General features: G+C 40.7%; 1 protein-coding gene across 9 annotated transcripts in view; it reads left to right on the top strand.

The window, feature by feature from the left end:
* Positions 1-25,392, top strand: part of PCDH15 (protocadherin related 15) — a 608,113-nt gene that overhangs the window by 511,857 nt on the left and 70,864 nt on the right. For all 9 annotated transcript variants that reach the window (XM_035137543.2, XM_035137542.2, XM_035137532.2 and 6 more), the window contains 3 exons: positions 974-1,086; positions 11,424-11,533; positions 11,644-11,784. In XM_035137543.2, the coding sequence (XP_034993434.1) occupies positions 974-1,086; positions 11,424-11,533; positions 11,644-11,784 (364 nt within the window). The remainder of the gene's footprint in view (positions 1-973; positions 1,087-11,423; positions 11,534-11,643; positions 11,785-25,392) is intronic.

The following is a 25,392-nucleotide window of genomic DNA, read 5'->3' as shown; positions in this document are numbered from 1 at the left end:
CTTTGGATGAAGGGCAGTATACAAATTCAGTGAATGAATGAATGAATAATATGCAACCAAGCACACATCTGGAATGGAGCAAAAGCTGTTCATTTCTGGATTCTCCATTTGGAAATTTATGAACTAATATTTTTAAATTTATTTTTCACCCTGAGCTTTCTAGAGTTGTTTTGAGGTTCATACACCTGAGGTGAAAGATCCAACTAACTTTTAGGGAATTGAAAATGTTTTCAGTAAGACTAGTGAAACTTCCCAGGGGACTCCAGCACACCCCTAATTAAACTCCTTCCACTTTTTCTTTTCTTTGTTGCATAATATACTTTAATCTTTCACTGTAGTTCGGAATATTTATAGGATTAAGCTTTAGGATTAAAGAGTTAGAATTGCACTTTGGGTTCCAAACAGGCTTTTAAAAAAAGTTTGGCTTTTCTTTTTTTTGCTACTCGTTTTTTATTTCAATGTTATTTTTGCCTTTAAACAAAAGTAAAATAAAAAAAATTCCTTCAGTAGCACCTTAAAGACCAACTAAGTTTTTATTTTGGTATGAGCTTTCGTGTGCATGCACACTTCTTCAGATGTGAAGATCTGAAGAAGTGTGCATGCACACGAAAGCTCATACCAAAATAAAAACTTAGTTGGTCTTTAAGGTGCTACTGAAGGAATTTTTTTATTTTACTTCGACCCAGACCAACACGGCTACCTACCTGTAACCAAAACAAAAGTAAGTTCATTAAAAAAAATCAAGTGCTGCAGATCTGACAGCAAAAGGAATTCAGAGTGCTGTGCAGTGAGGCAGTCAGCTGAGCACATCATCATCACACCTAAAGTTGGCTAGTCCGTGATGAAGGAATTAAGAGTTTTCTGGAGATCTGCAAAGTTTGTAGCTGGCTACTTTTACCAGAAGCCAAATGGCATGTAATATCACTATGTGTAAGACTGAAATTGATCTTCACTATGTTTGTGTGCTTGATAGCTCGTGGTCATCGCCTATGATGATGGGGATCCTGTGAAGTTCAATACCACCACTGTAGAAATTTCAGTACTGCAACCCTCAGTAATTCCAAGGTTTACCCAGGATGAATACAGGTATAGTATGTGTTCCATTTCTACCATTACGTGTGGGATAATGGTTAGAGTGTTGGACTATGACCTGGGAGATGATGAAGCTCACTGGGCGACCTTGGGCCAGGCACCATCTCATAGCCTAACCACAGGGTTGCTGTGACAGTGAAATGGGGAGGAGGAAAACCATGCATATCACCTTGAAATCCTTGGAAGATAAAGGTGGTATGTAAATGTAAGGAATAAACATTTAAAATATCATTAATATTAGTTAAGGGAAATGTGAGGGGAGGAGAAAGAAACTATTATTTGAACTCTGTCGTTATGTAGACTGTGAAAAGTATAATGTAATCAGGAAGCAAAGTTAGCACCAATAAATAAACAGTGATTTCCTTGTCAGGCTTGTGGATTGTATCCAACTTAAGTCATACAGCAGACTCATTGAAACAAATGAATTTAGCTAACTTAAGCCCACTGGGTTGGCTCTGCATATGGGTCTTGTGCAGTTAGATGTTATACGTTAATGACAACTACCTGAGTCTCGTTCATCTGGCTGGTTTTATTAAATTCAGGCTTCCTCAACCTCAGCTCTCCAGATGTTTTGAGACTACAATTCCCATCATGCCTGACCACTGGTCCTGCTAGCTAGGGATCATGGGAGTTGTAGGCCAAAAACATCTGGAGGGTCGAGGTTGAGGAAGCCTGATTTAATTGGTTGCATTCATTCTTCAGTTCACTGATGGGCAGTTACACAGATATGAAGGTCTTATAATTAGATTATGTACCCTTTTATAAAACATATCTTAATGTATATTTACATACCTGTCTTGAGATACCAGGAATATGGCTCCCCTTAACATATAGAAAGGATAATAGAATCATAGGATTGTAGAGTTGGGAGGGACCTTGAGGATCATATTGTCCAAACCCCTGCAATGCAGGAATATGTAGCTCTCCCATATGGCGATCAAACCTGCAAACTTGGTGTTATTAGCACCATGCTGTAACCAGCTGAGCTATCCAGACATTCCATGACATCAAAGGTCCAACATCTGCTTATGTTGAGACTCCAGGTCCACCTCAGATCTCTTACCACAAAACGAGAGCTGCTGAACTAAAGTGATTGCATTATTCTCTTATTTACCATGAAACCATTCAAAAATGTAATGGCGTTATTTTCATAGCCACTTCATTTATATACCACTTTGCAATGTATGTTATGCTCAAAACATCCAGGATAATTATGCAACAAGAGGGGCAGAATTCTGGGATACTTAATAGGATGTGGATACTTAATAGGATACTTAATAGGATGCAAGCAGAGAAATAAAATGATTTGTTTGTTGATTGAAGCTAAAGCATGTGAGGAGCAGAGTTATGCTAGGTTGCAGGGAATTATAAGAAAGATCCCTACTGTGCTGTATTGTTAATTCTGGATATAGCTACTTTTCCATTGATCCATTTTTCATATACCTGCATGGCTTGTATGGCATTGGACACTTATTTGCCTGTGATTCTAGCTATGTGAATCACAGGCAAATAAGTTGCACAATTTACACAGGGACTGGTAGGCATGGTCACCTCAGCAGGCTATGTACAGCATTTGGATAATTGGGTGCTTTAACAAAGAGGATGAGTTCATTAAATGATGTGCTCTGCTGCTTATGGATTCATTCAGAATTTGACAATGGCATGTTTTTAGCATCGCTGTCACTGTAATATGTACGTGTGCAAAATTAATTTGAAGTTAAGAAAAAGGAATCTTTCTGGAAAAAGGGAGCGCAGAAGTCCTAACTCTTTCTAGCATTATAAAATGTGTAAAGGCCAAATGTGAAATTAAACCTAAAGCAGAAATGGTTAAATTAATATCTGGGGTGTGTGTGGGTGGGTGTTGAGAAATGGCATCCTCTTGTGATTAATTACCCTTTTTTTTAAAAAAAAGAGATCAAAGGTACCTTGGATTTTTGTTAATTAATGCATATCTTGTCCTCTTACACAACTAGAAAGTCATAGTTAATAGCCATGGACTCCAATTGTAGGCAATAAATTGCTAGCAAAGGAGTGCAATCAATAGCTATTAAGTATTGCCTGTGGGCACATTTAACAGGTGTTCAAGCATTTTATATCAAGTAAAGGAAAATAGTCACATCTTTCAAATGCATTGAAACAGCAAAGTAAACCCTAGGCTCCATTTTGAGAAATTGGTCTGTTGTTAAGGAACACTAACTTTCTGTTAAGGGATTTATTTCTTGCAGAAAAAGTGAAATACCAAAGGTCACAGTGTTCAGTTGATGTTGTTGCAACATGACCTTTGTTTCTATAAGCATGATCCAGTGCACAGATTTCTAATTCACAAGAATGATCTTGACTGACCAGAATGTTCACCTCTCTGCTCTGTTCCTATTTCCAGGCACGTGCCACATAGGATAAGAGAAAACTGTGACTGAGAAATTAGTTGTACATAACAGTTAAGGAGACAGTTTGAGTGAAGGCAGATGTTAACCTTTCAAAGGGAGAGAAGCACTTTGCTTTTACTATCCTTAAAGTGTGTGTGTGTGTGTGTGTGTGTGTGTGTGTGTGTGTGTGTGTGTTCTGCTGTGAGTTCTGTCTGTGTAGTTTTGTAAACAGTTTGAAATCTTACTAAATTTCCTTCTGTAATGTGAAGTGTGAGTGTTTATACACATAAACGTGTATGTGCCTATTTAAACAATATTTTTAAAGCTAGTCAACCTTCTTGGCACACAATGGGATGGACAAGATTGACTTCCTTAGCATGGAAAGCAAATCATTATTCCACCATTCATCTTGCCTGCGGTGTACATCTGTAGTATAAACTACGAAGCTGTGTCCACACCACAGCTAAAAAAAAATGCAGTAAACATTGTCAGCCTTGACTTTACATGGTGGCCAAAATATGAAAAGTAATGGCTGAGAACTATTTTTCTGTAGCAGCCAGACCAATCCATGCTTTCTAAAGAAGATGGTTTTGTTAATACTAGACCCTTGTCTTGCCTATGTATAAAGGTAGCCTTGATGTCAGTATCCCAAGAGAGCTCATGTATTTTTCTCTTGCTGGTTAAGGTTTCCTCTGGACAAGCACCACAATGGTTCAAGAAAAGCTAGTGATCTGTTTTGCACTAAACACTAATGTTATCTATTAACCTAACAGCTTAACTATACTTTCTTGATTATTACCAAGAAACCATGATCCTTGTTTAACTGTGGATTGTATTACATTTGAACCCAGCACCCTTACTTAATAATCATTTGTTTGGCTACCCCACCACAGACACAACTGGGAAACAAACCAAAGTTTTGAGAAACAAACCATGGTTTGCTTGATTTATCTGTGATACAACTCATGGTTAACTCATAGTTCAACAAACCATGGCTTAGCACTTTGTGCGAACCAAGCCAATATCTTTCCAGCCATTTCATCTATTTCCTGTTCATTTTCTGTATGGGCCCCACTTGAGTATAATGATCCCAAGAACATCTTTTGCTCTCACAATCCAAAGCATTTTCACTAGCAGGACTTTCTCTTTAGAATGCTGGAAAAGGCACAACAAATCAAAGTATTCTTCCTTAGAGGATTCTGTACAATAATACTTCTTTTCTCCTCCTTCTTTCAAAGTCAAATAACTGAATCTCAGGACACCTCCCTAAGGGAGTTTAATACAGAAGACATGAGGCATGTAATCATAGCAAGATTCTGCATCAACTGCTACAGTAAAGGAAGACTTTCTTCTGACCTTCACAAAGAAGTTTAAAAAAAGTTTTTTTCAGCTCTTACTATTATCAAAAGAAAGGAAGGGGCTGCTGAACAAATCCTTAATGGCAAACATCCCCCAGCAAAATCATTTTTAACAAATAGTATAAATCTATATATTAAAATGTAGGCATTGCGCGCGGAGGTCACAGACTTTCTCCGTAACTGCTGAACCGTAATGTAACAAATTTGGCCACAACGTTCCATGCCCATCAGGGAGGGATCTGGCATTAAAAAAATTCCAAAAAACCCCCACACCTTTCACACCTAAAATAATGATTAAACACAAAAAATGGTGTCCAAATTAGACATCACCACCAGAAGCTCTAAAGACTCCAGCAGCATCCAATAGAAAGGCAGATCGCACGCTGCCGCCTCCAAAGCTGCGCCGCCAGATGACAAGGCCCAGCTTTTTCAATTGGCCGCAGCATTGCCAAGCAGGGAAAACTGAGTAGGCCGCACCATTCAGTAGGCCACAGGCAAAAACAAACATAATAGGTCCTTTCACAACGGGGGGGGGGCACAGGGATGAGGCACAACAAAGGGAGGGGGGAACACATAGCCATGGGGGGGGGAGACCCTGAGTCAGCCAAAGCAGTGGGGGGTGGGGGGACAGGGAAAACTGGGTAGGCCGCAGCATTGCCCAGCAGGGAAAAATAAGTAGGCCTCACCATTGCCCAGTAGGCCACAGGCAAAAACAAAAAGAATATGGGGCTTTCACAATGGGGGGGTCACAGGGATGAGGCACAACAAAGGGAGGGGAAAACACATAGCCATGGGGGGGGTAGGACCCTGAGTCAGCCAAAGCAGTGGGGGTGGGGACATTTCCAGGAACATGCGTGGGTGGGGGAGTCTTATTTTTGAAACTTACAGTAGGGGAGTCAGGGTTGGGACACGGCAGGTGAGGGGACTCTAAAGGGAGACTCTGCAGGTCCATTTAACAGAAAAAGGTCCATTTAACACAAAAACCCACAGCAACGCGTGGCCAGGCCAGCTAGTTTATCATAAGAATTTAACAATTCTTACACCTTCATTTTCCTTTCTTTCTTTCCTTATTCATTTATTTAGCAAAACATCCCACCTTTTCACTGTCTTTCGGCATACAGAATAACCTTTCCATATCTGATTCATCTTGGCAACTATGCTGTAATAATTGATTGCTAAATAACTATGCTGTAATAATTGATTGCTAAAGAGCTATTTAAAGAGTACAGTTTGATTCTGAAGAATTCCTGACAGAAAAACTGACTTCTAGCTTTTATTTTGAATCCTTGCAAGGACTACACAAGGATGCATTGCACCTGATGACATTAAGTCCATCAGAATGAAGTTTGACATTTATCTTTAAGGATAATAGGCCATGTCAGTGGTTCATTGTAATAATACCTAAACTCCCTTGTCATCTTTTTTTTGAGGTAAATATCACCGAAAAGGTCAAAACTTCATGAACCAATATGACAAATGTAAGGAGGGGGCATAGGAAAAGACACACAATCCCATTGAACATACCTTGCAAATAATATTGCAGAGAAGAAAAAGAAACAATTTAAATTGGCCTTCTGGAAGCAGTGAATGTTGGCAGCTCAGCCTATTGCAGATGTTTTACTGACGTGGTACAGCACACATAAGCACAAAGGCATGCAAAGGTGAAATGCTATAAATTAAAATATGTCAGCTAAACTTTACAGAGCTCTAAAACAGAATGATTTTATTCTCTGGTGCTCAATGGAACAGAGAGCGAACATTAGGATCACTTTTCTTCTTGGATTCATGAATGGAAGTCACTGCAGTGTGGCTCTTTTCCACACTAGGAAAGGAATATCCAAAGCCCCAGACTGCAGGAGAGAAGTCTCTTCCTCCTCTGTGCTGGTGTGTCCCCAATTTACAATCATCTGATAAGTGGGAAAAGCTTGAAGTGACACATATCCTGTCTCCATACCTGTGACCAGCAGATCACATGCATTCATTGCCAAATGCAACATCCAGCTGTAAGTAGCACCCACCTCAGAGGAGTACACATTTGCACTTCTGACATTCCCACAAAGTCTGTTATTTAAGAGCTTGATGGGCAGGGCGTGGAAACTGTTGGGATAACTTCGTTGTTTCCATCCAGTTCTGAGCGTCTTGGCTGATGCCTGAATTTCCGAATTGTGACTCCTGAACTGTGTCCGTTGCCAAGCCTATATATGCCTGGATAAAGATCTTTTGTTACACATAAGAGCCTCTGTTGACATATGTTGGGCATGAGACATGACGGTGTGTTATAATGTACACATTCTTCATACTTAGGGGGGTTGGAAGGGGACTGTGACTGAAGGAGACAGATTACTACTACCACTTTCTTTTTAAAAGCTAATATATTCTTAAGAAGGCCAAGACATGTTTGTGAGTCGAGGCCCAGTCCCCCGCTTTATGATGAAACAAGACACATGGACACCTGTATTTTAGGTTTGTGGGCTAAAAATGGCCACAACTTTATTGGTTACAGAATGTGAGTGGTATTGGCTTGGGGCCTAGGCCAGGCTTCCTCAAACTCAACCCTCCAGACATTTTTGGCCTACAACTCCCATGATCCCTTGCTAATAGGACCAGTGGTCGGGGATGATGGGAATTGTAGTCTCAAAACATCTGGCCGAGTTTGAGGAAGCCTGGCCTAGGCACTGGATCCGAACAGACTTTCCTTGACTCCTGCCCACCCTGCAGGAAGTCACACAAGGGTTAACGACCTGTAGGGGGAACCTGTTGTTGGAAATCAACTGGAAACTCTCCCCTAGAGTCACTGGAGGGTCGTGCCATGGCCCTAGCCACCACCTGGGCTTCGGACAGGAACCATGACCACCAGATTCTTTTAATGGAATACTGGTACCTTTCAAGGGGAGGGGTAGGTGATGGCCACAACCTCCCCTCCAACACAATGCATTTTCCAATGCCTAACCGCCAAACCTTACAAAGTTGTGATGATTTGCTACGAGGTAGGCGAAAAACCAAGTGGCTGGTGCCAATCTGCCAAGTGGACCTTGGCGACCAACCAAGGTCCATAGCAAGGTCAGGTGTTGAATGCATGAGAATAGAGGGAGGGAGGGTGATCCATGTGTGCAGGAAACAAACAGGCTGAGCCACGGTCTCACGTTTGCTTAAGAGCGGCAAACCACGCCCCCCCCCAGCCAGCCGGATTGGTTGGCGGGAAGCGAGACCCGCTCACAACCCCTCCCCTCGGCGAAGAAGAGAGGCTATGCAGAACTAGACCCATCATAGTGATGCTGAGGAGTTGTGCAACCTTAGGAGCAGGGCTGCCTGCACTGTCCCTTTGTAGAAATGGATCGCCTCTGTGCAATTAATGCAAGATTCTAGCTTAATAATTGACCTTTACAGAAACAGGAAAAGCACTTGAGCTAAAATACTCAGGACAAACATAGCCACATATTAGCTGGTGAGTCCTTTTATCCTTTTTACCCATTCAGTTCCATATGTTTCGACAAAAGTTTCTTAAGGGACTAACAGTATGTTTTCATTGAAGTGATGTATTGTTCTTTGAACCCGATTGCATTAGTTAAGTCAAGGAAGTTAAATCGATAAGGCACAATTACTATAAGGTTACAAAGAACATGAATTTTGGTGTTTCTCTATTCACTTCCTTCAAATTCTCCATATTGAATGCAAAAGCACCTTCCTAATTGATATTGATTTCTCAATCCATAGAATTCAGCAATGTCAGAACGGGAGTTACAGAGATGTTACTAAAAAAAGAAAGTGCTAAAAACAGGTTAGGATCAAAAGAAGGGTTTTTACACACACCCAAAAATCCATTTTGAATTTTTAAAGACTTCATCTTAGAAAAGTGGACATAGAAGGAATCTAGCCTGCATGTCTTTAAAATAACAAGGTAGCAAATTGTTTACATTTGAGATTACATCAATAATGTATTGTTATCATTACTTGAATTTTGGTGTCATGCAGACCAATGCAGAAGCCAGATAAATGAGAAAAGTTTAATTGAAAAGCAGTTCAATCTGTTGGATTACAAACAAATTCATGATTTTTATCCTGTCATCCATAATTTCACTACAGTATAGTGTCTGCTATCAGATTTCAGGCTGCACCCAACGCCAGCCCAATGAGAAAATCTGTCACAAAATAATTGTGTGGCTCTGCATTTCCAAATATCTTACTAAGCATTAAGTACCAAACATTTCTGCTGTTCTTTAATGAAAAGTGTGTCACTCTAACCTGGAATTCAAATGTGAAAATTTCACTTTTTAAATACCTTTTTTAGGTGTACTACTAGCAAAGGCTGTAGCTCTTTTCACACATTTGTGTGCACGGCAAGCAAGGATACAAAAGATAGAAAAGGGCAACCCTGTCAGTCAATGGGGATAGAGCAAATACCCTATGAAAAAAAGTTGCAATGCAGGGTACTCACTTGACCTCTGCTTGCTTTGCTTGGCTCCTGCTTACCAGGAGGTAGAGGGGGATAAGGTAGAGGCTAGCAAGGTGCAAACACACCAGCAGAAGCACAATATTCAGAGGAAGGGTGACTGTGTTGGTGTTAACATGGTTACGGAAGCAGAATGGATCCCTGGATCCCTGTTGGAGGAGCACACTTTATCCTGGATATAATCACACAGAGACACTGCTCTTAAGAAAATAAAGGGCTGTGTTTATTGCAGGAAGCACATACTTGAAAGGAAAGATCCTAGTTCTAACTAAGGTAGAGATGTGAAGAGCCATGCATGCTCTTTCATCTCAGCAGGAGACACATACAAAGTTGTCTCCTCTCCCAAGGAAAGGATGAAGAAGAAAATGAGACCCACAACTCTCAGAGTATTGGTCTAAGGCAGGCATCCCCAAACTGCGGCCCTCCAGATGTTTTGGCCTACAACAGGGGTCCCCAAACTAAGGCCCGGGGGCCGGATGTGGCCCAATCGCCTTCTAAATCCAGCCCGCGGACAGTCCGGGAATCAGCATGTTTTTACATGAGTAGAATGTGTCCTTTTATTTACAATGCATCTCTGGGTTATTTGTGGGTCCTGCCTGGTGTTTTTACATGAGTAGAATGTGTCCTTTTATTTAAAATGCATCTCTGGGTTATTTGTGGGGCATAGGAATTTGTTCATATTTATTTTCAAAATATAGTCCGGCCCCCCGCAAGGTCTGAGGGACAGTGGACCGGCCCCCGGCTGCAAAAGTTTGCTGACCCCTGGCCTACAACTTCCATGATCCCTAGCTAACAGGACCAGTGGCCGGGGAAGATGGGAATTGTAGTCCAAAACATCTGGAGGGCCGAAGTTTGGGGATGCCTGGTCTACGGGAAGATCAATAGGTTAAGTCTAGAAAGACAGTCTAGGAAGGTTCCTGTCTATCTATCCTTCCTGTGCAAGTATATCAGTGTACGGTGAAATTTCATCCCAACATACTGAAGTTGAGTTAGAGTACTGGAGTTATCTTAGAGCCAATTCTCTCTTTATATTTTGTATTTTGGTATGAATAGATAACTAAATAGAGAAGATGTGGGTTTCCCTGCATATAGCCTGCATAGACGCATACATGCAGAATTAGGTGTGTGTCTATTTTTAAAAATCCAGTCTTTCCCATAATTGTTTCTAATTTTATATTTGCATGCACACACCCTAAGTTCTGGATATGCATACATATTGTCATCAGATGTACGATCTGAGTATAAAAAGTAAAATGAAAATCGGTCCTAAGATGCATCGAACAAGAGCAGTGGGACAATCCATCCATGCTTGCCATGGACATTTACAGAATGATCAAGGCTCATATTTGACCTGATTTGAAAAGATTCATATAGCCCTTAGGCCTATGATGTCCTGCAAAATGGTGGAGAAGGGTAAATTGATTTCAGCATTTTCCTCCCCTTTCAAACTGATCTAACTGAGTAATGGCTTCATGTTCAAAGGTGCAGGGAACAGCATTTTATTGCCAGGCACATTTATTTGTGACTGCTTCTTGACAGCAGAAACAGTTTAGAGAGAAGCTTCTCAGGGCGTGCGTCTCCATTGCATGGTCCTTTTTGTTCAGCAAAGACAATAACTAGCAACTACATTATTCTTTCTAGCTCAGCCTTAGTCTTGAGCTTACTTCTTTCGGCAAGTTTATCCAGCCTCATTTGTGCAGAAATATTTTGTGCAGAGGACAGGAGTAATCATAGATGTGCTTAAAGCATTTAATCAATGGCATAGATTGCCCACCAACATTTCCTGCAATAAGGCTGGGCGTAGGGATCTTATATGGCTGTGAGAATACTGGAATTCCTTCCACAAGCTATCAGGCAGACCCATGTGGGAAAGGGATTAAAATGTTTACATATTCACTTGTAGCAGCAAATTTAGGTAGCAATCGCGCCACTGTTCTAATGTTTGATTCAAGCCATTATTGTTGCTTTATTCTGTATGCTTATTTTTTTCCTAATTTCATGTCAGGCAACCGCTGGAATTACATGATCCTAGTCACACATAGCTTCCAGTTTCTTCTTGCCCCCCAGACAAGGAGAAAAATTTTGTATATATTATTTCAGTAGAGCACTGAGGACATGACAATAAGAAAGAGCAATCTGTTTTGCCCAATTTTGCAGGCCCCCTCCTGTGAGTGAAGGTGCACCCAAAGGAACTCACGTTGTTGTTGTAACTGCTGCTGCTTTGAATCAGACGATTATCTATTCCATTGTTTCAGGAAATGAAGACGGTAAGTAATACTGTCCCAGGTGGTCTAATACGATACATGAATAAAATGTACTTTTAAGGGAGAGAGGAGGGGGGAATGTCACTAATTCTTTTTTCTTTGTTGCATTCCAGATGTGTTTGCTATTAATAACAGAACAGGTGTCATCTACGTCAAAAACCCACTGGATTATGAAACTGTGAAAAGCTATTTACTTCGCGTGCAAGCAGACTCGCTACAAGTGGTCCGCTCCAATTTACCTGTGCCATCCAAAAGCAAGTTACTTTCACCTTTTTTTATTATTTCTTTGTGCATTTGGATATTTGAGCAAAAAGGTCATCTTGCTTTCCCCCTCACCGCCTACCCCCCACCAATGTTGCACACATTACCTTAAGAATTATTCTGCCACTTTATTACATTGTTAGTTAATTCCTTCATGTGCTAAATTTGCCTAGCAGTTTCAGATATATATCTGACAGCCTCAAGCCACTGCAACTTAATTCTACTATAAGAATACAGTGTCTTGCTTATTTGGCTCTTGCTGTGTGCTAACAATAAGTTGTGTGTTGTTTTAAAATGTAATGACTGAATACTGCTGTCCTGGTGCATCGCCAACAGCTCTCTGGATAGCTTGCTGGTTGTAGGATGTAGGGTGGCTTCTGCACTGCCAAACATTTCATCCCTTCCCAGCCTCCTCCACATGTCAGTCATTCTGAAGGTTCAACACAGTTTGCCAAGACCATCACTACTACCACCATCAGGGTGACACAGAATGCCTCTCTTCCATGGAGTTGTAGTAGCATATGGCCAATATGCTACTGTATATGCAGCTGTATACAAAAGCAGTGGTGGCTGGTACCCATTGTGGTTGGTAGGTTGGAAGGCAGGGAGACCAACAGTAGGTGGAGCCAGAGCCCCTTTGCCCTCGTCCTCCTCCCTCCTGAGTTCTACAAGGCTAATGCTGAGACTGAAGGGGCTGACAGCTTCATCCTCTTGTCTGGTTGTAATTAAGAAGGTGGATGAGGTGTGGCCAAGAGCTGTAGTTGGTGGGACAGTGTCCCATCCATACTAATGGACCAGCCTCCACTGCACATAAGGGATGGGTTGTGCTTACTTTAAAAAAAAAAATGTAATATTGTGTTTTTTTCTGGAGAAAATCCTGCACAGTATAAATGACCAGTGTGTGTGTGTGTGTGTGTGTGTGTGTGTGTGTGCGCGCGCGCACACGCACACACACACACACACACACACACACACACACACAATATTCTGTTTCCTAGCTTTAATTTTAAAGGAAACATATAAGAGTTTCATACATTCTCCAGTACCAATTTACACTCAGCTTCTGAAACCAGAAGCAATCTTGAGTTAGCAACTTTTCTCAAAGTTTCTTAGTACAAGAAACAAGTATTTAAATGAAAAGTGTGAATCATAATTAGAACTGGAAGATTTGGTCAAATAATATAGCAATAAGTTCTCCATGAATACTTTATGAAAGAGTGTCTCCTGGTATGCAGTCAGCAAAGAATGGAAGTCTTTTAAACTTTTCAATAAGCATAATTAAATGTTCATGAAGCTAAATAAGAACAATACATTAATTGGTATCTTAAATTGATTAAAATTTATGGCCATTTAATTTATGAATATCTACTTGCTTCATCCCAATTAATTAAACTTAATGGATTTAAGTAATAGAACAAGGAGCTCATCTTCAAGTTTTAATTTGGTTGGATGGGCTTACTCTGTTCTTCTACAGCAGTGGGGTGGAATGCGTAGCCCTCAATATATTGCTGGACTCTAAACTCCAGTCGGCTACAATCAGCATCACCACTGGTTAGAGATGATGGGTGTTTTAGTCCAGCAGCATCTGAAGGGTCACAGGTTAGCCATCCCTTTAGACAGAGGGGGGAAATGCCCATTTCTGCTTTTCTGAAGACATTTACCTCTCTGCAGTCATGGTTTTCTGTGTGGTTTTTCTTCTTCTTTTGGTGTATTTTATATACAAGTCTAAGTTGTGATATGAAATGTTTTGTAATGCCACATCTGCCTTCCAAACTACAGAAGTGAACTGTAATCAAATCTTGGAATTATACATTTACTATGGCAGAATGGGGTAGCTACTATTGCTCCATTGAAAGTATATCATGCAATTAACTGAAGGGGCCACAGTTCAATAGGAGAGGATACCTTTCCCATGCAAAAGGTCCCAGGTTCAATCCCTGACATCTTTAAGAAGAGCTAAGAAGACCTTTGGCTGAAGCTCTGGACAGTTGCTGCCAGTAGATAATGCTGAGGCAGTTTCTTAGGTCCCTGGAAAGTGGCAAAAAAGATTGCTCCGTTTCAGAGCAATGATGTTTCCATCATAAGATATGCTGCTAGTTGGATAAGAATGATGGGGAAAACTCTAAGGGGCACAGCATGTCTCATAAGCAATTGTTTGAATTAACCCACCCTTCCCATTTGTCTCTGAGCCATCATAACCATGAACCAAAATATTGGGAGTCACAGAAACATGTCTTCTGAGAACATCAAAACACTTGGCTAATCAGCCTTCCAAATAATAATGGATTGCAGGGCAATTAAAATAAATTTTGTGATGAAGACAACTTGAATGTTATTGATTCCATTTTATGTTTTTGCTTCAGGGCATATCCTTGTAATGTTTCTCATTTTCATAGGCAGTATGCCAGAAATGATCCCAAAGGCTGATGTGAATGAGTGCACCTCTTATTAAAATTAGCATTCACAGAAAATATCACTCATTGCACACAGCTGCTAGCTCTTCCATAGCAAAGAAAGTCTGTGTTATTTCCTTGGGTGTCCCTGAAAGGCCCAGTGGTTAAATAGCTTATGATGCTTTTATCCCACAGAGCTGAGTGTATGGTTTAGAAAATGGAAGGCCATTAAAAAAATCTCTATTATTAGAAGGATATTTTAATTAAGTAAAACACTATTTTGAAATATTTTTTCCTTATTCAGCCAGTTTTAGAAAGTAAAATAATAATAGTTTTCTTTCAGTCAGTGGCTGTCTGCCACAACAGCCTCAGCTCTGCACTTTTAAGGAGGGAAAAATCTCTCAGCTTCAATATTTCTTTTCCTTTTCCATTTTAATGCCAATACCTCTTTATCAGTAGAATGATAACAGCACCATCTATATGCATTTTATGGTTCTTCTTTTTTTAAATCGTTTCCATTGTTCTGCTACCTTTTGTTTTCCAGTACTGTTTCAGATTGTGAACATGGCTTTTTGAGGCTATTTATTCCCAGAGGCTCAATGTTAAAAATCAGCACATATCAATTATAAAGTATTGCTCCCTTAAACAAACACTTGTTGAGTCCATGGGGTCTTTATCGCTTTCATTTCTTCATTCACCAGAGTCAAGATGAATGCAGTATTATTGACAACTATGAAGCATGTAAATACTTTAAAGATGATGTGATGTTTGTGAACCGTCCACCAGCCCTGTTTCATTTTCTTGCATTTCCCCACCTATTTTAGAAATTCATATATGGTGTGTGGAATGATCTGCAGAGTTTATCAACATATGAGCCAAGTTCCATTCTTGATGTGTCTTACAGAAGCTGTCAAAAGTGTATGACGCAAGAGTTCTCCTTATCATATATAAATAGCTGCTTCTTTCTTATATATATGATGGATGTACCTAAATGCTAATGATCTTCCAGACAAGATCAGAAGACAAATCTTGACACGCTTATAATTCATCTAGAGCTGGTAATTGAAAGAAGAGAAACAACAACAGCATAAGGCGGAGATGCCACCACTGACAGGCAAAGGAGAAGAACAAACTTTAGGTGCTTGAAACATGGTTCAATCTAGGCCTGCCATGTTTTGGGGTGAAATCCATCTTCAGGGGCATGTTTCTACAAGCAGCTCTCAAATGCAAGGGTTACTGCAGTGACTGTAGAATCCCTCCATTGCATTTGAGAATTCCTGCTGGACACATGCCCCTGAGGAAGAATGTGAAGAAGACTCTTGAAACCTATCACTTCCACAGAAGTTGACCACAAACATCTTACCCCACTTAAAATGTTGAGCCCGCAAATTAAAAGAATTTGAGGCAGAAAGAAGGGGGAAAGTTAGAAGTCCACCTTAAAACAATGGTGATAAGCCACTGTGAGTTGTGGGCAGAGCCAAAGACACCACTCATCATCTCTCCATTTAGTTCCTCACCACCCAGCACTGCTTCCTTCTCTTTTTAATAAGAGAGAAGCTGTGTGGCATGGAGATAGAGTGAAACATCTCTCTCTCACACACACTGCAGATATCCACCCATGCAACATACCAAAAAAGGGGTGCCTTTTGGAAGTGTGGATCCAGTTGGATCTGTGCTTTGAAAGCGCAGTGCTAGATACTGCAACATGTGTGTGTCACTTTAAGAGAATGCACCTGGCACTTGCTCATAATAAATAATATAAGACACACTCACCTGAGGGGAAAGAAAGAACATTGCAGTGAAGTGGAATGGAGAATTTCAGGAAACCAAAGCAATGTGTGAAGGAGAAGCTTGGAAAGCTAAAGAACAGCAGAGATCTAAGAGGATAGAAGAAAAGTGTGACAAGAAAATATATTTTTGTAAGCATGGTACCTTACTAAAGCCATAGCATGTGGGGATTATTATTATCAGTCACAGTCAGGTGTTTTCATTCCGGAGAGGCCTGACAGAGAATCTAGTACCTTATGACATAGTGATGTAATCTCATTCACATCAGTGGGCTGTATCCTACTAGTAGATCACAGTGTTGTCCCATATTCTAGAGCAGGCATCCCCAAACTTCGGCCCTCCAGATGTTTTGGACTACAATTCCCATCTTCCCCAACCACTGGTCCTGTTAGTTAGGGATCATGGGAGTTGTAGGCCAAAATATCTGGAGGGCCTCAGTTTGGGGGTGCCTGTTCTAGAGGGTCAAAACTGAGGGGTTTTATCGCATATTTTCTCAAATTTAATTCTTACAGTATCCAAAAAATAAGGTGACTGTTTATATTTCAACTCAGTTCTCAAGACCCCTTAGGTATAATGCTTGACGGTTGCTTATTGTACAACTGCTGACAGTAGTTGTCACAGTTTATTATCTTTTCTTGAATTATCACTCCTGTTACATATGACACCCAACTTTAGCAATCTTTGGCATATTCAGTGGAAGAAGCCTCCAGGCTGTTCTAGTGTCACTCTGAGAATGGTCATGGATACAAATAGATGGCTGAAAAATAAGTCCTCAAAGATAAAGGTGTTGCCAGTTGGCAGATGATACCTAGTGGAAACTTCATATTCGGTAAATGTTACCTTTGATCACTATCTTCTTTTTGCTGTTCTGTCAACGGTAGACTAGGAGGTTGTTTATAGCTATAGGATGTTTACAGAGAATGCACCTTCTCTTCTGTTTTATCACCTCAAAGAGCAATTGCCACGCTCAAGAACTAAGCAATAGAGGTGATAAATATTTCTCAGGTGGATAATCATATTGCCGGGGGGGGGGGGAGGTGTATTGTTTTCCAACCACAACTTTTAAGTTGAAATGAGGCAGCTTTGCTGTTTAGTGCCTTTTAAGAAATATGTGCTGTTTTAAAGTTTCTGTTTCAGAGAGAGAGAGAGAGAGAGAGAGAGAGAGAGAGAGAGAGAGAGAGAGAGAGAGAGAGAGAGAGATGTTGGGCCTAGGGCTTGCTGATCTGAAGGTTGGCGGTTTGAATCCCTGCGACGGGGTGAGCTCCCATTGTTCAGTCCCAGCTCCTGCCAACATAGCAGTTCGAAAGCAAGTCAAAGTGCAAGTAGATAAATAGGTACCACTGCAAGCGGGAAGGGAAACGGCGTTTCCGTGCGCTGCTCTGGTTCCCCAGAAGCGACTTTGTCATGCTGGCCACATGACCTGGAAGCTGTACGCTGGCTCCCTCGGCCAATAATGTGAGATGAGCGGAGCAACCCCAGAGTCAGTCACGACTGGACCTAATGGTCAGGGGTCCCTTTACCTTTACCTTTACAGGTAAAGGTAAAATATAAAGGACTCCTGGACAGTCAAGTTCAGTTGAATTTGACTCTGGGGTGCGGCACTCATCTCCACTTGGCTGAGGGAGCCGGCATTTGTTGGCAGACAGCTTTCTGGGTCATGTGGCCAGCATGACTAAACCGCTTCTGGTGCAATGGAACACCGTAAGGGAAGCCAGAGTGCATGGAAATGGTGTTTACCTTCCCTGCACAGCAGTACCTGTTTATCTACTCGTGCCAGTGTGCTTTCGAACTGCTATGTTGGCAGGAGATGGGGCAAAGCAATGGGAGCTCACCCCGTTGTGCAGATTCAAACTGCCAATCTTACAATCGGCAAGCCCAAGAGGCTTGGTGGTTTAGACAACAGTGCCACCCATGTCCCCCCTGTTTGATACAAGCAACATGTGATGTGGAACCTGCAGCCCTGCCATCAATGTTGTTAAACTACAGCTCCCATCATCCCTGACTATTGGGCATGCCAATTAGGGCTGATGGGAGTTGTAGTCTAACAAGTTGTAGTCTAGCTTTCCCCACCCAACCCACTTTAAATGATGAGATGTGATGAAAAAGCTATGCTACTTCCTAAGATTATGTGTAGCAGTTTGCATTATTTCCAGGACATCTGGAATACTTGATTCATGTGTATGAGAACTACATACAGTATATCACCCCACGAAGCAACAGCAGGGCTCAATAGCAGGAGTTCACCATACAGCATTAGTGGAAACAAGTTTATAATTCCTTGTTGGTACCTGTTATTCATTAAAAATACCCCACTCACACAAGCATCTTTCTGCCTGCTGCTCTGTGGAGTCAGTGGGCAGCTGGACCTTGTGAGAGAAGTGGAGAGCGAAAAGTAGAAGGCAGTATTCTTCCTTGGGTCCTCCATCTGCTCACAGGCACAGAAAGCCTTGGGGTTAGTTTAAAAGGGGCACAATACAGAGATTAAAGTCAGTTTCTCTACCACACTTGCTTTTAGAGCTGGGGAGCCTTCTCTTATTCAGGGCAGATGCTTCAGGGACAAAACAGCTCAGCTAATAATGAGGTAGAATTCCACTCCACCCTTTGAGTTGTATATCTGCAAGATCCCTGCCAGTCTTTTAACCATGAGCTTAAAAACTTGCTTTTGCTGCAACAGACTGACCTGGCTACCTTTCTGGAAAGCCTCTATCAATTTAACTAAGACCTTAAGTCAAGTTTATTTTATTTTTCTCCAGCTATTTTGGTTCTGTTATGACTGCTGTGCCAAACTTCAGTTGTCTGCAACTTGTAGGAGGCGTGTGACGATATCTTATCATGCGACAGATTTAAGAACAGAAGGAAAGCCCGATCAGGTCAATGGCTCATCTAGTCCAGCATCCTGTTCTCACAGTGGCCAACCAGATGCCTATGGGAAGACAACGAGTAGGACCTTAGCACAACAGCAGTCTCTCCACCTGTGATTCCCAGTAACTGCTATTCAGAGGCTTACTGTCCCCAGCACTGGAGGCAGAACATAGACATAGACAGTTTCCATTAGTAGCCTTAAAGGTAAAGGTAAAGGGACCCCTGACAATTAGGTCTAGTCATGGACAACTCTGGGGTTGCGGCACTCATCTCGCTTTACTAGCCGGGTACAGCTTCCGGGTCATGTGGCCAGAATGACTAAGCCGCTTCTGGCAAACCAGAGCAGCACACGGAAATGCTGTTTACCTTCCCGCCAGAGTGGTACCTTTTTATCTACTTGCACTTTGACGTGCTTTCGAACTGCTAGGTTGGCAGGAGCAGGAACCGAACGATGGAAGCTCAGCCTATCGTGGGGATTCAAACCGCCGACCTTCTGATCGGCAAGCCCTAGGCACTGTGGCTTAACGCACAGTGCCACCTCCATTAATTTGTCTAATCTTCTTTTCAAGCTATCCAAGTTATTGGCCATTGCTGCTTTAACTAAATATCATCAGAAGATGTAGGAATAAGACATAGCTTGGCAGCAGCCACATGTTTTAAGGTAATATGTAGTTTTCCAACAGTATCAGAAGTAAAAATGAAAAGAAGGAGTTGGTGACTTCAAACAGTACCATTCTGCTTGTGCAACACATTTTTGGGGAAACCCTTCAGAGCAGATTTAGGGAGGGGGAATGCAGGGGTTGTAGGGAGGGGGAGAGAAGGTGGCCTGTGTTTTGCTGCTTCTGGCAAGACATTCAATATCACCCATTAACATGTTGTAGCTCTTGTTTATTAAATTGTGCTACATTGTAATTATTTTGCACTCCCTTTATTATGACAAAATGGTCCGTGTATCGAAGTTTAGTTATAGACAAATGTATTTGCATTTACCAGATTAAACTAGTGATTGATTGTTTAAAAGGCAGGCAACTGAAGAACTGAAATAACAGGTAAGATTTGTCATTAAATTATTGTGATCTATGTGGCTGAAGCCAGGTTTTTAAAGCAGAAATTGAGTTAAGCAGTAGATGGGTTTATTTTACCTGCCAATATGCAAGAACATCCTGGCAGATCGTTAAGGGCAGAACTGCATAAATTATTACTGATGCCCATCCAATTATATTGCTCAACCACAGTTTAATTAAAGCGGCCTTTGTAATAGAAATAACTGTCTGCTTTTAGCCTACTGTGGAAACGAACAGGTGCCCCATTCTTTTTCTGCTGAGCATTCCTCTGAGGGTGGAGCCACCAGAAGTAGTGTTCACCTAATGCCATGGAGCTTGGTAAATATTTCAGTTCAACTGCATATAAATGTAAGACTGAGGGGTTGGACAGGACAGGGTTAATGAGCCCACAATGACTGCAAATGCTTTTTAATGGCCAGTGGCCAAGTGGCCAAGTACTTGATTCCTGATGGTGGGCAATTTCTTAATAGCTAGGAAATATCTGGGTGGTCCTGGAAGGGGACATGCTTCCCCTTTCCCCACCTCTAGCTAAGCATGGATTTATTCTACATCTCTCTGTGAAAATAAACAACAGAACTGCAGATTGAGTCATAGAATGAGTCCAACTGGGAGAGATCTGGGGAGAGAGAGCTTTAGAGGCTCTGTAAGCTAGTAGCATTTTGGGGTGCTCACTGCCTCCTTCTGGAGATCTGCTGTTGGGAGTAAATCTGGAGTTTTGGTGTGTATCCACCTATTCTTCACTCAGCTGTTACAGGATACCATAGGCCTCTAGTAGGGATGGAGGAGATAATTTATTCAGTTTGCATTCAAAGATGCATCTACCAAACTCTCAGTTTCCTAAACAATGCCAAGCTGAAACACAGCCACCCTTCAAAACATTTCTCCAGATTTTGCAATGCTGTTCTCCAGCCAAGTAATGTGTGCTTAAATGCATATACTAGGATAAAGAATGCCTAAAATGCACACGTTAGTTAAAAGAACATACCAAGGAAATTTGTTTTGCAAAAATGTGTATATTAGGCAAAATTACCTACAAAAAATGTCTACTTTAGGATAAATTTGCCCTAATATGCTGATCAATTTTCATGAGGATTTTTAAATGTGGAGAACTGAACTTAAGACTGGAAAAAAAGAGAAACTGAAATTGACAGATTTGTCTATCTCCAGTCACCTCCCTTCTCAGGGAAACCAAATATAGGTAGGCACTGCACCCCTGAAATTGATCACCATGAAGAGAAATAAGGTGTGAATAATGAAGTATAAAACTATTCTGGATATATTACAATATTGCCTGTTTAAAACCTATCATTGTCCTTTCCGAGCCTCACCTTTATCTAGTGCAGAATGCCTCTATCTTGGAGGCATTCACATGCTTTTTATTATTATTAAAAAAGATCAGGATCAGATATTATAGTGAAGAAGGAATGAGGTGTGGGTAAAGCAAGTCAAGAGCTAGTGCAGCAGAGTGTCTACGATTCTGAGTTGGGAAATCTCTGGTTGTAATCTCACCTCAGTTGTGAATTACATGACTTCAGGCAAGCTACAATTCTCTCAGCCTCCACTCCTCTGCAGGATAAAGTACCAGCATGATATTTCAAGCTGTTATAGTGAGTTCTGAGGTGAGATAATGTATGTAAAGTACTTTGAATATTTTGAAGTCCCAAATAAAAGTTAAATATTTATTATTGCTTTTGCCATTACATGGGTTGGATCTAAGGAACTGTGAGCAGAAGGAGAAAATATATTACTGCCGTTATGTGAACTCTTGAATAAGTGCTAGTGGAAGTCTTCTCACGGTGATGAGAAATATAGTGGAGAAAGAAAATTCATGTGATAGCAAATAAACTTCAGTGGACCATTAAAAAACACCTCATGAAAAGAGTTTTGTGAGTGGAAGAAATCTAGGTTTGGCCTCACTTTACTCACACAGCAGGTTTCCACTTCATCAGAAATAGCCCTTACTGAAGAGGAAGACACTTTCCACTAGTAAAATAGCACTCTTGGTTTTAAGCCAATGTTTCTAGAGTAGCCGGTAAAATAATGCGGGATTGTAGAGAGCAATAAGGGAAGGTTTGCAGTTTCTTCATTTGTAGGGGTTGCATAGTTTCTGTATTGAAAATAAAGCCCGGTATTGAAAACGTAAATGCCCATTCAGGTGTTCCCCCTCACATGATTAATGATTGCATGTGAGGGTATAAAGATGGGCCTCGCGCACTGATCCCACACAGATCCCAAGCTGTTGTCTATCAGTTTCACCTCTCTGCCATTCATGTGTTGAGAGATGTATCTATAGGGGAGGGACTCCTATTCACAGGTAGACTCCCACCAAGATGTAGAACCCCGAAATGAGTCTCGCATTCTGCTTCCACATAATGATTATATATCTGCTTGTGTGAAGAATGAGATCTGGGATTCTAACATCTGTTAGCCCAGACTGGAAGACAAACCAATGGCTATATTTTGACATATTAATTCTTCCATTATAGTCAGCTGCTGGTTGCTTGGGAGCTTCTTAGCAGGAAAGAGTTAAATAATGAGTGACTCACAGATGTTGTGCTCACAAGCTGCCAAACCAATGAAATATATGCCATGTATAAAAATGAAATGATGAGCTGAAATGAAGGTGTTAATGAAATTAAATGTCATCGAAGTTAAAGCTGGAAGGTAGATTGATTTATGTAGATAAATAACTATATGGACTAAAGGCTTTAATAGTTTAATGTCAGAAATTAAAAGACACAGAAATAACAGAATAATTTTAATTATGCAGAGGAAGGGATTACTTGACATTTGAATAAATATATCGAGCTAAGTAGACTAGTAGTGTTGAAAACACCTCTTGTATGCTCCAGTTTCAGCTTTCTTTCTATGACCTGGAAGTACAGAAAGCTACCAAAACCACACTCTGCCAGTTGCCTTTCAGGGTAACATTTTAGCTAGCTTAGCTTAAAAAGAAGAAGAAGTTGAAAGTGGATTTAATTCTCTCTCAACTTTTAACAGAAAACATAAATAGAAGTTATAATGCGGGATTATTTGCTGTTCAGCGACATGACCTGATCGGCCACTCCTATTTGACTTGGGACGTGTCTGGCTAAATCTTGAAAGTGCTTCTCAGTCTTTTGACTAAGGTGAAGTGCTGCTTCTCAGTCGGTAGAGCATGAGAGTCTTAATCTCAGGGTCATGCATGAAAGATTATTGCATTGCAGGGGGTTGAACTAGATGATCCTTATGGTCCCTTCATTTCAACTTTACAATTCTATGATTCTAGCAGAGCCTCTTTTGTGATAGTACTTACTGGTCCAAAGTACCATCACTTCTGTTTTTTCCTGCCTGTGGGAGCCATTATGTGCTAGCACAGTACGTTTATCAAAAAATGAGTCCTGCCACCTTTTACCAAAAAAAAGGCACTGATTCTAGCAATACATAGTGCACCAGGCAGGGAAGGCAGGGGTGGTCTAAACATTTATTCTGTAATGTGGGTTCTACTCACAGAAATATCACACTTCATTTTCTTTTAAGAAACTCTCTTCCTACTGCCCTTTCCCCCTCATATTCCTTCTAATAAGCCTCTAGAACACAAACCACAGAGTTGTGGTAATACTGCTCTCCCCTGATGGAGTGTTGTAAGGATTACTGAAATAGTATGTGGCAAGTCATTAGAAAACCTCTAAAACTCTCTCTCTCTCTCTCTCTCTCTCTCTCTCTATATATATATATATAGTTTGTTGTTTTTATCGTTAAAATAAAATTGTCCTTTATACCTTGTTTAAAAATTGGAAGCATCTTGGTGATTATGCAAATATCAATGGGGAGCACAACTGCAAATAGGGTTTTTAAAAAATACATTTATTCCATTTTTCTTCAAAGGATCTCAAGGCACCATCTTCAATTTATATTCACAAGAACCTTGTGAGGTAGGTTAGACTGAGTAACAGGCTCAAGGTTACCCAATAAGTTCCATTACACCACATTGGTTCTTGTGAAAGTGCAGAGGTGTGCTCTGTTTGTATGCCACAAAAACAGGTAACCATTTATTATGGGGGTGAACACAGTTCAGAAGAAACTTGGGCATTTATAACTAGTTACACCCTGGTCAGTGTGTTTAATTTACTAGCATGCCTAATAAAAATGTGAATGTTTGGTGTTAATGGCATTTTTTTTATTATTTATTTATTTTATTTTTATTATTTATTTATTTTCTGCTGGTTGTCATTCCTTGAGAGCACAGTAAAATGCACACCTTCACTACACCAACACAAAAGTAAAAATAAAAAATCACATGACCAAAAATGCCTGCTTTTACTGTCAAATCAAGAACAGCAAGCATTATTGAAGAAATCTTTAATTTACATTTTAAATATATTATGCAAATTTCTGCTGCCCAGCAAACACAGAACTTAAATTAATCTTTCCTCCTTGAGTAGTCTGCCAATAACTAGCAATTTACAAGCTCTGCAAATCTGGAACATGTACATAGGTTATAATTGTGCGAAATACTCTTTCACTCAGGAGTTAACTGAAGTAAAGGAACTGCTTAGAACAATTCACTGCCACAGTTCTAAACTAGCAGAGCAATTTTAGCCACTGCTGAAGGCTGGGAGATGGGAGTTCTGATGGAGCCAAGAGATTCCCAGTATGCCCATAGGAAGATTCATAGGTGTAGTATTATGACTGGTAGTAGGAGCTGAACTAGCATGTGTCAGAAGCAGCCTTGGATGCTCTGAACCAAAGTCCATTCATTTCTTTTTTTTCTTTTTTCTTTTTTTGAATTTAAAAAACAAGTTTATTGATCAATTTAAAACTTTACATAAAACAAAAGCACATAAGGTAACGGTACAACTCAAATACTTCGAATCTTACAAGTCATACCCATTTCCTATATCTCTGTAGATAAAAACTCCCTTCCCCCCTCCCACCCTCTCTGCTCCCACCCCTCTCCACCCTTTCTTTCCTACCCTTTTCCTTAACGTCTTCTCTCCCTCCCCCCTGTGACCCTTGTTCCTTTATTCATATTGTACATTATATCTGTCAACTCTAGAGCCTGGAGAAAGAATTCAAAAAAAAGTTATTAACATTAAAAGTATTGGAAAAGAAGACAAAAACAAAGGTTTTGTGTGTGTTTTTTTCCTTTTCCTTTCGTATTCACCTTCCTGCCAATCTCTGATATATTTGTTAAACTCATGCGAACAAGTCCATTCATTTCTACAGTATGCTTACAAAACAGACCCCACCCCCAAACTATACCAGCCTAGAGCTACCAAAGGTATTTTCCATTACAGTATATTGGTGTCAATAGGTAGGGAAACAGTCACAAAGAAATGAATTGCAGGGAAGGAAGGGTGCAACTGTCTGCAACAGAAAATTATAGAAGCATCACATTCTGGTGATTTTAAACAAAACCTGTAGACAAAGAAATTGAATAATTGGATATTCTGCTGAGGTATGGTACCACCAGTTCCTTGTTTATCTTCTCATGCATATAAAGCATGAGATT

Source organism: Zootoca vivipara, chromosome 5 (assembly GCF_963506605.1).
Source record: "Zootoca vivipara chromosome 5, rZooViv1.1, whole genome shotgun sequence".
NCBI classification, from domain to species: Eukaryota; Metazoa; Chordata; class Lepidosauria; order Squamata; family Lacertidae; genus Zootoca; species Zootoca vivipara.
Note: the sequence above shows the minus strand (reverse complement) of the source record. Positions and strands in the feature narration are given on the sequence as shown.